This window comes from Hordeum vulgare, chromosome 2H, assembly GCF_904849725.1.
Source record: "Hordeum vulgare subsp. vulgare chromosome 2H, MorexV3_pseudomolecules_assembly, whole genome shotgun sequence".
Lineage (NCBI taxonomy): Eukaryota > Viridiplantae > Streptophyta > Magnoliopsida > Poales > Poaceae > Hordeum > Hordeum vulgare.
In genome coordinates this window covers 297,194,578-297,210,061 of record NC_058519.1, presented here as the reverse complement: position 1 = coordinate 297,210,061, position 15,484 = coordinate 297,194,578, and the positions used below count along the sequence as shown (strand labels likewise).

The following is a 15,484-nucleotide window of genomic DNA, read 5'->3' as shown; positions in this document are numbered from 1 at the left end:
TTCTAAGGCAGAAAAGTAATTTTTCATACAGAAATATCATTTCTGGCCTCACAAATGGACATGCAAATAAAATAGGAAAATGTTTTATAAAATAATTATTTTATGATATTGTGGAGTTAAAATAGTTCTCAAACCAGATTACCATCTTCGGGTGAAGGCACTCCATTGACATTAGGAACTTGTAGTGCAAACCCAAAGCAAGGTTTTGAAATAGTCAAAATGAGAAAAATGTTTTTTATGAAAATGTCATGTTATAGAAAGCTGTTTTTGGGGTTCACTCATTCAAACATGCATACAGAAAATGACAATCATATCACTCATAATATTTGTTTAAAAAGTTTTAATAAGTTCAGATTTTCAAAACTACAGTTGAAGTGAGGTAAAAACAGGGTGTGACAGGTAGCACGCCTCGTTGCGCACCCCGCAGCACCTAGCGTCGGGCCGTCCAAGATTATGGGTCGCGGGTTCCCCCTGCGTACTGGGGCCGGCCATGAGATCTAGGAGGAGGCAGGGATTGTGTCAGATCTCGGGCATCACTAGCGGTGTTGACAAACTCATTGATGTGTGCCAGCCATGCATCATATCCGGCCTCGATGGGGCGATAGAGCATCATCTCACGTGCAAGGACAAGCACGTACTGTATAGTCGGCTCGTCACAGCGACCATGCGAATCTTTAGTGGCAGTGCACGCATGCGAAGGGTGCACCTATATGGACGGGGTGGCAGAGGAGGCGTGTGTCTCTCCAGCTACATGCTCGATGGCGGCACAAGGACACATGCGGTGGTTGGTGTTGACAACGGGCTCTGTTCGGACCATCTCACCCCTGTGCGCGTCTCTCTCGCGGCACGCCTCTGCCATGTCAACGTCGAGTGAGGTCGAGGAGCGGAAGCAGGTCCCCTACCTGGCATGCCTAATGTTCGAGATTGGTTTTGAGCCTAGGGGAAACCCTCCAAAAACCCTGGTTCAAACACTAGGGAGCCCATCGCAATCGACAACGTGGCCACGACAATGTTGATGCTACACACACACAGCACGAGGAAGACACAACGGTTTACCAAGGTTCGGGTCATAGTGTAGGGTAAAACCCTACTCCTGCTTGGTGGATTTTCTCTCGTGGTTGGATAAGTGTCACATAGCTTGAGGTAGAAGAAAGGCTTCCTCGAGGAATGAAATCTCAAGTGGGTCGATGGATCGGTCCCTCTATATGATGTAAGTTGTGTCCCTCATATCCTTTCCTTGGTCCTCTTTTCCCCAAATTATTGGTGGGATAAGAGCAGCCGCATGACAGTAATTCAGAGGGACACAAGTGTCGAGTCTATCATGACAAAAGGTGGTCTTCACCTGCAAAGGCGCCTTCCATGACGCACCTATGGGTTTGCTCATGATGCCTTGTCTCACGAGCGTCCTCGCGTTGGTTTCCATGCACCTTAATGGCAAGGCTTGGGGCTCACCTTGGTGAAGGACATCCACTTGCTTCTGTTTAATCACAAAAGAGGAAAGCATGTGTGTCTTCGCCTAGCGATGCGGTCCTTGCTGTCCTTCCTTCTGGTAGACATCACTCACGTAGCAAGCATGCGACTGTGATACCAACGCTAGGTCGACGGGCTTCGTGGGAGCCTGCCTTGCAAGGAGCGCCTGAGAGTTGGCCCCTCTCTTGTTGCTGAATCAGCCAGTAGAAAATGGGCCATGTATCTTTACATGTGCGGTGCCTGAAGATAACGTGGAAATGATCACAACATTGGACGCGCGCGAGATCTTATTGCACACCTTGCTAAAGCGCTGGATCTACTTGCGAAGGGTCTTGCGAGGCTGCTCGTGCACGACGTAGAAGTTGTTAAACATGATGGGGCGCTCATACGTGCCCTGGAAGTTGGTGACCTTACATGCATAGTTCGGACCATGAGGAGATGGAGGCCTTGGGGAGGTTTAGCAGTGATGAGCGTGCAACATCCTTGAGGGACATGGGGAACTAGTTCCCCATGACCTTGTCGTCGCCGCCCACAGCTTGGATGACGATGGTCTAGAGCTGTAGGAAATCCTTGGGATTGGGCATCCTGAATGGCATGGGACACACCATGTAGCGCAGCTCCCGGGTGAAGGCGTGACAGCACTCCGTGTAGGAAGGGATGCCGAGAGCAAGGGCGACATGGTTTTGGTGCCCGACCAACGTGACGTCTTGGAGGGTGCGGTCCTGGCGCTCGCGTTGCCCCTCAAGGATCACACGCGCGTCTAGCCACATTGATGACAATTTGAAAGGGGACAAAATCTCGGTACTATCCTGACAAACGATGGTACACGTCGGCAAAGCATCATCCATGATGCGGTTTTGGGCTTGTTGATGATGCCCGTCTTGACAAGCAGCATCATTGTGGTCTTCTTGCACCAAAATGGCATGTCTTGGGACTCGCTTTGGGTTGGACAACCGCATGTTGTCCTTTTATCACCAAAGGGTCAATCCTCTTTGTCCGCATCCACAAACGCGGCCTCTATCGTCCTTTCCTATGCGAGAAGTCACCCACGTGGTGGGCCCGCGACCTCACGACCAACACCGCACAACCCCTCCAGGTGGAGGGCTTAGCGGGAGGCCGCCTCACAAGGAGGGCCTCGCAAGCACTACTAGGAAAAGGCCTGCTAGTGGCGCACCTGTTTTGGCTACTAATGGCGCACTACAGGTGCACCACTAGCATCACGCCATTATAATTTTTTACTAATGGCGCAGCACAGGTGCGTGCGCACCAGGCAGTGCGCCATTAGTATAGCTCATGGTGCGCCATTAGAATAGCTCATGGTGCGCCATTAGTATCTGGTATACTAATGGCGCACCAAGCAGTGCGCTATTAGTATAGCTCATGGTGCGCCATTAGTATGCCTCCCAGGGGCCATATTTACCCATGTGCTCTCGCTTACTAATGGCGCACTAGTTGACGATGCACCACTAGTGTGCTTTTTGCAGTGCGCCACTAGTATGAATATTAGCTTTTTCTATATTTGCACAGGTTACAAAACATATTATTGCACAGAATATAGAGAGCACACACTACGTGAAAAAACTTATAAGCCGAGGGCCAATGTTACACGCACGATTTATATATAAACCGAGAGCCAATGCGTGGGACAATGCCTGGGACACACGGCTTACAGCCCCAAATACCCTATAAACCGGGTGCCGATGCCTGGGACACACGGCTTATAGCGCGCAATAACATTTTTTTCAATGAGCAGCAGCAACAATATATTACATATCCAATATATCATGACAACAATATAGATCACAACAATATATTACATATCCAATAGATCACAACAACAACAACAATATATTACATATCCAATAGATCACAATAACAATATAGTTTCACAAAAGCATGCGTACATATGCAACAAGAATTCACAAATGAAATGGTCATGCATACATATCCAATATATTACAAGTTCACAACAATAACAAACCGATGATGAGTTCAAAGTCCACACACGCATACATATCCAACATAGTTTCACAAAAACACACATACATATTCAAGGATGGTTCACAACATGTGTACATATGCAACAAGAGTTAACAAACAAAAGCATGAGTTCAACCTACAATATGCAATGAGCTTCCACCACAGCATGTATGCCCACCGTCGACGGCATCCGTGATGCAAACCTATAAGTTCAATAGCACACGCATGAGTATCCAAAGTTAAATTGCAAACGATCGATAAGGCACAAGAGTCAACAAGCAGCAACATATAAGTTTGAAATTGAAGCTAAGAAGTATAAATAACTATGCAAACACTTTGCCATGTGATTGCAGGTTCATACCAGACACAGAGAAAAGGACTAAATTGAAGACCAAAAATCGTCTCAAATAGTAGCAAGAAAAATAACTAAACATCCATGTTCTTTGACAACCATAACACAAGGCAGAATGTCCTTACAGCATCACTCTGATTATTTATTCCTTGAGGTTTCAACCCAATCATGGTCTTTGCCATTTGAAAGTAGAATATGATTAAAGAAGCTCATGTCATACCATTCTTACTAAGAATGAAAACATAGCAATCATATGACCGATATGTACTAACTTACCAACTAAAGTAAAAAAAATAAGTCACATACATGATAGCCTAATTCAAGGAACATGCAAAAACAAGGAACACTAGAAGGAACCATTCACTCCTATTCATGATTGTTTATCTTCTTTGGTTGTCCACAATCAGAAAAAGGATGTCTGTACCTTCTCTAGGCCAGGCGCCGACGCAGAGGCAGATACACAATAGGAGCTCGTCGATGGTGGCTCATCGCGGAGAAAAGAACTAAACATGTGCATGATCTCCCAATGTGCAGAAGACATTTCCAACACACACACACACACACTTGTTGATTTCGTGCTCATATGACCACAACACACGCAAGCATGGGCTAGAGATGAATAAAGATCACCTACATGGGAATAAAAAATAAACAAAAAATCATGCATCAATTTAAGATATGCTTGAAACTTGAGAGCACACTATTATAGCAACCAGCAAATCAACTAGCAATCTAGCATACAATAGAACAATATTTCATACGGAACACTATATTTGTTCATAATGAAAAGAAACAAAAGAGGGGATCTCAAGCCCCATAGCTGCCCAGATAGTTGATTTCGGTGATGACGGCCTGGGTGATAACCTGCTTGCTGTAGTGACCTCTACCTCCGACCCATTTGCACCCTCCTCTGAGGATGTTTCATCCTCCTCCACTGCCACCCCTCCTCTCTGCAGCTACAGCGATGATATCCCAGAAATGGCTTTCTCCCTGTTACCCTGCTTTGACTCTACACTCTTAGCCCTACTTGAGGAACATCAAAACGTATGTCCTTATACCAATCTCATTCCCCCAATCAATGATACACTTGCAGAACCAGGATACTATCAAGCTGCTAATGGAGAGGTCAGCATAGAGCAATTCGGCCAACCACGGCTTCCCCAAAGCATAGATGAACCCTTGCTGGCAATGCAAATGAGCAGCACTTCGCCTATCTCGATGCCTCTTGCTCCAGGGTGTGATGAAGAGTGCCTCACGGCGGCACTAACCAGAGGGTACATGAGCCTGGATAGTGCCCTGTATCCACAAACAGGAGCAATGATCCTGAGTTACAACACAGTGGCATCAAAATTAGGATTCTTCAATGGTAGTGGTGGTAATAGCAATGGTATGGTGGTGTTAGATATGAGTGACATCGGTGAGTATCAGAGGATGATAGAAGGTGAAGGACTGACCAGAACATATAGCGACACAGATTCCATGCAAGGGGGCTATAGCAACACTGCAGAGATTCAGGTAACATCCGGAACCTAACATTTAAGTAATATCATGCTGTTTAATTACAGTAGTGCCAAACTTCCATGCAACACTGGTAAAATAAACATGCTTAACTATAAATTTCAGCAAAAAAATAAAGGTAATATGGAGCATCCTGCACAAAGCACTACTTGCATAGGCATCTTACCAATTCAGTTTTGATGAAATGCGACAAAATGTAGTATGCTTGCAGAAAAACTTTAGTGGACAGCAGGCCCCATGTGCTTACGGGGTGTGACGCAGTGCTTACGGGGTCTGATGCGACGAGCCTGGCCATGCGGTCGGCGACCTCGACTGCATGGCGGGAGCCTGCCCATGCAACCTTCATGGCATGGATGTCAAAGTGGGCGGTGGACCTCTCCCCGGCCAGGTGCTTGTGGAGTAGGTGGAGCGCATAGATGCTGCACAGCTTCTGGAGCTGCTCCTTCACCCCAGGGCCAGGGATGTCCTCCTGCATCTTCTCGATGAATCTATGGCAGAGAGGCGGAAGATAAACGAATGATTGGATTGTTCCAGAAACTAGATATGCATCAACCCCATCCTAAGACCGACTACTCACTTGGTCACAATGATCAGCTGGACGTGAGCCACGGCAGCCTCGAGATCATCCATGTCAGTGAGTGCACCAACAAATTCACTAAGAGATGCTACAAAAAACACCCAACGTTAAGCCAGTCTTCAGCTGTTTTGATGTTTTCAATTACTGACTATGTGCAACACCAACCTTCTTCTTGGCTTGGTGCCTTGCTGATGTTCTGGGCACAGTTCACGGCCATCCTCAGGGCCCTAGCTTCAAACACCTCCTTTACGGTAGCAGGATCAAGCCAGTCTTCGGCTGCAGAGAATCATTGATGCATGAATCAGTATGACGATCAATCACAAGGTCAATCGCTTCACCAAAAAGAAGCTCCAGACAAAACATCTAAGGGAGTTGCAGAAGTTATGTTATAAAGAGAAGTCTGCCTGAAGATGTAGCTGCATACCTGTATTTATAGCGCTTTTGCATTGCATCAAGTGTTGTATGTTGCCCATGTAAGCTACGGTGCTGACAGGTTCGTTCCCAGTGGCCACTTGAGAGGCAGTCTTCATGAAAAACCTTGCAACCTGCAGAAAGGATCCAAGGTTGTGATTATACTACTACTGGCCAATACTGAACCAAGGTAAAAAAACAGGTTAAAGTGGATCAGGTGACAAACGACACTAACCTGCAACAGCAAAACGACATTGTCTCCTTCATAGGTGCACCCAGGAACATAGAACGCAAACAGTTCAGGGAGCCCACTGCTGTTCAGGTAACCATGTCCACCGCAGAGCTTTCGGCACTCTTCAATCGCGTCCTGCATAGAAGAGAGACTAGCTTTATTATTACAGAACAACAAATTGTGAAATGCATCCATTTTACAAAATGGCAAGACCATGCATGTGGAATCCTAATTAGAAGTTGTTACAAGACAGTCTATAAATTTCGTATGATCCAATGGAGCTTCATCAACACAACTACATTGACAAGATCTAGTACCAAAATGAAAACAAAATGGGAAATTTTGAGTTCAATTCTTGGTTGACATGGTATAAACAATAAATGAGAAAGATGAAGTGAATAAAGTGGAAGGTTCCATTTGGACAAATCAGTACAAATGAGCAAACACATATAATTGTTTAAGGCATTGCTGAATTAATTGTTCGCACGTATAGCTGTGGCAGATGTTGTCACAGACTTGAGCCCAGCAGTACAGGCCTGAGCCTCTGGCAGTGTTGAGTAATCCTTAGCTTCCAGCTTCTGTGTGACATCCGTGTATAGCCACTTCACCCACTGGCCCATTAATCTGTATGCATAAGCTGAAGCCAGCAAAGGGAAGAGCCTGCTCTATTGAGTCTTGTAATTGATGACCTGTAAACAGTGTAAATACATGTAGTAGCTACTGCATCCGGCATCTACTAGGCACAAATCGGCAAATCGCTCACACCAAAACCTAGATCGGCCGCGGAGAGAGGGAGAGAGAGATATATGGGGACAACTAATAATTGGGGGTTCGGGCGGGCACGCACCTCGGGAGCGGGAGAACGGCGGCGGTCGTTTTGATCGATCCGGCGGCTTCCCTGGCGCGGGCTGGGGTTGACGGTGGAGGCGCACCTGACCTGGCAGAGGCGGCGCGGCGGAGGGGGCAGAGAGGGGTCGGGGTGGATGGAGGGTGTGCGTAATATAGCCCGAGCGGGGCTGAGGCGTCGGGGGATGCGGGGACGGTGAGGGAGAAGGAGTAGTGGCAGGGGTCGAGCTTGACGGCGGCGACCGGGAGGCTGCGCCGGAGATCGATGAGGTGGAGGTGCGCACGGGGGAGGCAGAGGAGCACGTCCTCCGAGGGCGCAGGCTCGCCGGGGGACGACGGGATGTCGACCCGTGGTGGTTCAGCCGGAGCATCCTGTGTGCTTGTGCTTGGATGGATGTTGGATTTGCTGCGCCGTCTCTCTTCCTACCTTTTTTTTGCAAAACTACTAATGGCGCACCACCTACAAATGCGCCATTAGTAACCCTGGTTACTAATGGCGCACCAGCTGGTGGTGCGCCATTAGTAGTTTTGCAAAAAAAATATAGTAGTGGCGCACCACCTACAAATGAGCCATTAGTAACCCTGGTTACTAATGACACATCAGCTGGTGGTGCGCCATTAGTAGTTTTGCAAAAAGAATTATAGTAGTGGCGCACTTGGTGAGTGGTGCGCCATTACTAGTTAAACTAGTAATGGCGCACTCTGCCCCGGTGCGCCATTAGTATTTTTGCAAAAAAAAATTATAGTAGTGGTGCACCGAGTGTGTGGTGCGCCATTAGTGTCCATCACACTAATGGCACACCTGCACATGGTGCGCCACTGCTATATAGTAGTGACGCACCACTTGTCTGGTGCGCCATTAGTGTCTATATCATCTATAGCCCTTTTCCTAGTAGTGGAGGCTACATACTGTCAATGAAGATCGTCTTGAAAGATCCAGCTCGTGCACAGAGGGGCCTCGCGTGGGCATGCCATCGCGAGGTGTCTTGCGCTTGCGGAACACATTCATGGGTCGTGTCTAGAGTTGGCCCATCCAGGTCATTGCTTACTGGGTCATAGGTAGACAAACCTTGGTACCCTGGTTCCTAGTGTGCCGACAACAAGAAAGAAGAAGAAACTGCTAATAATGAGACACGTGTAGTGAGCATTTTAATTACCCAAGAGGATACCGATATATCTCACCTCAGGTTTGTAAAATATCACGAAGCAAAGGGAATAGAATGCAATAACCAAAGTTTTACACGAATATTATCCGTGTATTCCTAAGGATCTATATGGATATCCAAAGTTCCGGCACTGGTCATTCAACAAAAGGAAGTTTCATTCACGTCGATGTTTTACCAAATCTATAGGGTCACAAGCTTAGATAAATCTTGATCTTTTGAGTGTTCGTGGAGTATGAGTTATGAGAAAATAGTCAAGAAATAGTTTCATGAATATTAGAAATACTTTCAAGAGAAACGAGAAGCGTTTGAGAGTTACCGTAAGAATTTCGGGGTTCAGCTGGTAGTACCAGGTATTGATATATAGATGGAAAATATTTACAGAGGTGTTAACTTAAAATTAAAAGGTTCTAATATTTATATAGAGGCTTTTAGAAAATTAATATCCCTGGACCAATGAAAATATAAAAGTCCAAGTGGTGGAGAGGGCCCAAGAACAAGTGGAGGTGCCCCTTAGCTTGTATGACAAGCTAGAGAGGGCCAAATTGGATTTGTAGATGGACTCCTTCTCCCTTGGGGCCACACGGAAGGCATGGATTCTTTGCCAAGTCGGTTGTCCTCTATGCCATACACCTATATATACTTGAGGATTTGGCCCCAAAGAGTTCTCTAGTTTTAGTGCCTCCTCTAGTTCTATAGTTTTAGTTCTCTAGTTCTCTAGTTTTAGTTCTAACTTAGAATTGATCTCGATTAGAGATAGACCCATTTCACTGTAATTCTCTAGTGACGATTAGCTATGGATGACAAAGTACTGTCGTATCATAAAGCATGTACACTTGAAATATGTAGAGAGGCCGTTATTTCTGTATTTCGTTTGAGGGATCGTTGTGGACGGTTTGAGGGACTTCAAGAACGATCTACACCAACTCTTCTTCCACTGCATCTCAATGTTAGTAAAGATCCAACCTAAACTTATATACATCTTCATAGTTATTTGGGACCTTGATCATAGGGTGATATGTTTCTTTTCTACAGCGTTGCCCAATAGTGGCATCATGAGAGTTTCTTCGAGTAGATGTAGGTTGCCATCCAGATCAGAGGTAATTATGACGGTGATGCATAAAATTTTTAGTAAAAAATTCATATATTACTAAAAAAAATTAAGGACCAGATGAGTCCTAGAGCTTAATAAAATTGTACGAGTAGAAGATAATATCTGTCGTGTCACTTGCAATATTTTATTTGATGTTCTTGGTTGCTTCCCTAGAGTGTTGCTTCGGTTTTGTTCATCATTGGCTTGATATAACTTTTTACAAAGTACTAAGAATCAATTGAATTTGGATGTCAATGATCCGCTAATAGTTCTTTAGGCTACATCATAGACAAAAATAGTGAACCATCACAAAAAAGAGAAAGCATGAAGATATTTGATCTCCATGGTAGTCACATGTATTGACAAACTTTACACTCGTGCAGCGATGTGCTATACAAACGGTTTTTAACCCCTTTCCATGACAAATGTTTAATCCATTTACTTGAATGTATGGGTGATAAGGGGGCTCCATCCCACACCACATACAAAAATCATCAACGATGGTGAAGAATGAATGCAAACGATCTACCAAACATAATCATGTCCGCTGCAGGAACATATCACACACAAACACACACTATATTTTGGGCGTCAATGTGGGATTTGGGATCAATCACACATGTCTATCACGAGTCAAACACGTCTAATTCATTATGTAAAACAAACGGTATTTGACCTTTTATTGTTTCCAAAACTTTACCTAATCCACACGGGCCACAGTAGAAACTGTGTGTGATATCTATATCATCGCACACGAGATTTACCTGGCAACCCTCTGCAATGCATGATATCATCGCACACTTTTCATAAAAAATTATATGTGGGATAATTTTTGCATCGGGCATGGTTTCCTTTTGGCTCACCTGTGAGATAAGGTTCTATCACAAAAGATTGAGGAGCCCATATGCACACGTACATGTGCTGCAAATCCTCTGCGATTTCTTATGTATCACCAAGGTTTTAGTTTATATGTTGTGTGCTTTTCCTGTATATCACAAGCAATTGCACTATGAGTTGCATGTGCTTTCTATTCTATATTGCACACGCTTGGTTACTTGAATCGCGTGCACTGAAATAGCCAGGTTATGTAAAATATTGCATTTGACTCACCCTGTGAATATCAAATTCGCCACAACACGCAATCAAACAAATAGTTTCCACATGAAGAACATTCATCATAATTCTCCACAAATACAATTGAACAAATATTCTCCACAGGAAGAATATTCATCATAATTTTGGACAATATGCAATTGAGAAAATGCCATATAATTTCATAGAAGTATGGACATACGCACTACATAATCATATTGTACGAAATACAAAGACATGATCACATGGAAAACAATGCATCCATGCGTATATGTTTAGCTAATAACACTGTATGAATGCGTATTTCTTCTTGGGGTATCTAAACTCTAAATTCTTCGACGTATTTAGTGGGATTTATATAGTGATTCACAATGAAGGTGTCGATAAATTTGGTAACAGACAACAATTCATCTTCGGCATGTGGTTCACAAGTCATTCGTCCAAAGATCAAGTGCAAGATATTTAGATCAGAATATGACGGGTGTGTGGAGTAGAAGACGGTAATTAAGAAACAAACTTACTAGTTGAATGTTGTCAGCATCGAGACCACATAGAACATGTGTGCATAGGTTCGTCATGTGTGCGCACACGTAGTATCCACATAGGTTGGCCCCTTGTTGTTGTTGAGGACACTAAATTTTATATACAGTATTAGTCATGTATTTCCCCTATTAGGGACAACCTAACCGGTGTAAGTTGTTTCTTATTTTCTTTGGAGATAAATAGAAAGATGTTTACTTAGGAACTCAAATATTTGACTAGCATTTTCTGAAAATAACGGATTTCGTTGTCTTACCGGAGAAACAATCACGTGCTCCAAAGGTAGTTGGCGGTCGAACCGTCTCCGTCCTAAAGTTATGTTCTTTGATAATACAATGCAAATGAAGATGAATTTTCACATACTCAAATCTTGAACCATATATGAACAGAACATATTAACATCAAAGAATTCAATACCTATCAATGAAATTCTGAAGATCATTCAGATCCGTAGGCTTATTTGACTCTCTCAAAGAATCCAAGAAGTAAACTCTGTTGCATTTTGGAACAATGACCACCAAGATCTAGTGCTGGCTATAGTTTAAGAAAACCTTTAATTATGAACTTTGCCAAAAATTGAAATACGATCAATGTATGCGTGGTTGTATATTAAACTTACTATTCATTATATAGCCACATGAAGAATTCTCCTATCTGCAAGTCCAACAAGATATTGGCGACATGATCAATGGAATTCTTGTGTGTCTCATTATTACTTCACAAAATGTCGTTTGCTAAATCAGGATCTATGAAATACGAATACACCCTTATTGCTCTTTGCACCTTTAATCACCCGAGAGGAATACAATACAGATAGCTATTTTTAATTTACAGCCCTGTATGAATAAGTTGATCGGAGTTTGTGAAGTACTTAAAACATAAAGCATTTGACAAGAGTGGGAGAAAGCTCATAAAGTTGAAGAGATGAAAGTCCTTGAATTCCACAATGATGATACATGCAAGGTGATTGTAATCAATATTATCGTAGTGCACTTGCGAAATGTTAGTATCTTCTCCTTTTGATATTATACCCATGCAATATTTATGTAACTTGCGATATGTACATTCTGCTCTTAAACGTGCCAATCTATTAAAGTATGAGAATCTGTTTATTTCATATTGCCATGTTGTGTTGATACTAGCCATGTTTTTTGCATAATTAGACCTTGCTCATGATGAATGAAATGAAGTGCATCATGTCTGCTACTATGTTGTAATTTTTCCATGCCATGATAAGTCCCGTAGCATATAGATTTCTTGATGTCAATATGCCTCAAGGTTAAAACAGTTCGTGAAAACTATTATTTTAACCAAAGTCCCTAAATACTATCTTTTAGAGTCATGTTGCAAGATTCCTACCATGTGGTCCGAACGAATTTATAACATATTACTACCGGTGTCAATTAAAATGGCACACACAATTGTAGAACTGTGACATTGTCTTAATCACATCCAGAATCAAAAAGGACATGGGGGGTTTCTCAATCACACCTAATATAACAAATGATTTCTAACAACGAGAGTTAGGCTAACCTTTGCATGTCCTAGAAACATACTCACAGTGTACCCAGGTTCAAAAGCATGTAACTTCACATATGGAAATTGATGTTGGCCATGAACATGGAGGTCTTCAGCTACCCCACTCGATTCTTTGTAAGTGATTGTTCTAGGCGGCTACAAGAGAAAGAAATGGCTCAAATTGGCATGCCGCTTCAAAATTCCTAATTACAAACCAAAACCCTATGCCTAGTTGAGACAGAGAGAAGAAAGGCGAATACCTGGTTGGTGAGAGATTCATCATCGAAGATACGGTTTGAGGGGTCATTCGAGGAGACCATGGTGTGTCCGCGACGGTTGAATGCAAGAGGGGGAAATGTGGCAACGACGCGGGGGATGGGGGTAACAGGGGAAATGCCGCCCTTGGGGGGAGAGGCAGATATTTCGACGGTCGGTGAAATTATTCACTAGGTGCAAGGAAACTTTGTGCCTAAAGATCCATGTGACACGGTTTGTCTGCTTTTGGTGTGTGCAATGATGTAGAACATACAAAATTTAGCCTCTCCCCATTTATTCCCTGGTTATAGAGATTCATCATATAGGATATCTCTAGTTTTAGCATGTGCGATGATATAGAACATACAAAAATTGGGCCCTCCCCACGTATTCCCTGGTTATAGTGCACAACCACGTCATTTTATAATTTAACACAAAATGCTAACTTAGGTATACAAATTAGCGGACACATAGCTCACATTTACTAAGCCGAGCAAAGTTGACTAAATAATCAAGCCGCTTGACCTAGACATACTTCTAACAAAAGAACGGTTCTCTAGACAAAGGTTATTAGTATTAGGCTTAAATTTAACAAAGATAATGACGAGTTGGCGCCTTATGCCTCGCCGATATTCGATTACGTGGCGATGACTTGTCCGGGGCAACAATCCGTCGGTGCTGGACTCCATGTCCCCCAGGACGAATTCAACCATGGCGATGTCCTGGCCATCGGCATTTCCCTCATCATTGTAGTACTCGTAGTAGTGGCACCACTAGAGCTCGTGTTGGTACTCCACCTCTGATTCCTCGACAGACAGGCACTTCTTTACCTCATCCTGAGCCACATGCAACTCCTCCAAGCGCTCGTTGGTCTCGGACGGCTCCTTCATCTCTAGCTCTCGCTCGGAGATCTCGTGTGGTACATGGTGGATTCTGAGGAAGCCTGGGGTGTCTTGGCATGGGCATTCTCGATATTGGCCTAGATGGGCTCGACCTGAGCTAGGGCGACCTCTGTGGCACTGCACGCTGCGCGAGGGCTCTTGGCGTTTGCAGTGCACGAATGACAACCTAAAGTTTGTGATGAAAATACACATGGATTTATATGGGAAACTAAAACAATTCAATACAAAAATTAAACTAAATACACACGGTAGGGATCTTGTTTCTTACAACTAATACAGTATCCATTACCACTATACCCTACCATGATAGTGCACGAACAACATCCTAAAATTTGGAAATATGCGTGGTTCAGTTGGCATTTTTATACATCAAGTTAGTTTCTTGAAATTTAACAGCCATAATTTAAAACTCAAACACATGAACATGCAAGATAAAGAAAAAACTCATGGAAAAATCAAATTTATTCATTACTTTCATTTGTATATATGCCACATGCAATAAATTTGAAGTAGTTCCAAACATCTTGAGTAACGGTTTGGGTACAAGCATTGACAATCTAGGTTTTTAAATTCAGAAAATAAAAATATGCTCTAATGTACATGAAAATTTGCTTGATTTCTCGACGTGGAGCCAAGATGTCATGGTTAAAGTAACGACTTGTTTATGGTAAGCTTTGACACATGCATCTAAGAAACTTAAGGATCACACGATAGTTCATGGTTTCGAGAGGGAACATTGAGCCTTGTTTGATGACAAATCGCTAGGTGCTGTGTCATTCAGCCTGTCTTTTCTTTCATCATTAGAATGGATGATACCACCCGCATCCTAAAATTTCAAAATTTTCGGGGTTCAGTTGGCATTCTTATACATTAAGTTAGTTTCTAAAAATTTAACAACCATAATTCAAAACTGAAACACACGAACAGGCAAGATGAAGCAAACACTGCTTGGAAAGTCATGTTTATCTAGTACTAGCTTCCGTATATATATACCACATGCAATAAATTTAAATGAGTTCCCAACATCTTGCATAATGGTATGGACACAACATTAAGAATCTTGGTTTTTAAATTCAAAAAAAATGCGCTAAAGTACATGAAAAGTTGCATGATTTCCCGACATGTGGCCAACATATCATGGTCAAAGTAACGACTTGTCCAAGATAAGCTTTGACACATGCCTCTCACAAACCGGAGCATCACACCAAGATTCGTGGTTTCGGCAAGGAACGTGGGGCCTTGTGTGATGATGAATCGCTAGGCACTACGTCATTCAGCCTAGCTTTTATTTTATTGTTACAATGCACGAATATGACCAACATCCTAAAATTTGAAAAGTTTCGGGGTTGAGTTGGCATTTTTATACTTTAAGGTAGTTTCTAGAAATTTACATGCCATAATTTAAAACTGAAACACATGAACATGCAAGATGAAGCAAAAATTGTTTTAATAATCATAATTATGTACTACTTGCTTCGGAATATATATGTCGCATGCAATAAAGTTGAATGAGTTCCCAACATCTTGCGTAATGG

General features: G+C 43.1%; 1 protein-coding gene and 1 pseudogene across 1 annotated transcript; one reads left to right on the top strand and one right to left on the bottom strand.

Annotated features, from left to right (window-relative positions):
* The first annotated feature begins 758 nt into the window (after positions 1-758).
* On the top strand, positions 759-5,363 carry LOC123426611. Its single transcript, XM_045110478.1, has 2 exons — positions 759-927; positions 4,593-5,363. Exons 1-2 carry the CDS (start codon positions 759-761, stop codon positions 5,333-5,335), a joined length of 912 nt encoding a protein of 303 aa, XP_044966413.1. The 3' UTR covers positions 5,336-5,363.
* A 175-nt stretch (positions 5,364-5,538) lies between these two features.
* LOC123426610 lies at positions 5,539-8,395 on the bottom strand (annotated as a pseudogene).
* Positions 8,396-15,484: the final 7,089 nt, after the last annotated feature.

Coding starts and splice junctions, on each gene's coding strand:
- LOC123426611 (XM_045110478.1), top strand. CDS start 759: ATGGCGGCACAAGGACACATGCGGTGGTTGGTGTTGACAACGGGCTCT. Junction 928..4,592: donor ATGCCTAATGTTCGAGATTG/GTTTTGAGCCTA, acceptor CATAATGAAAAG/AAACAAAAGAGGGGATCTCA.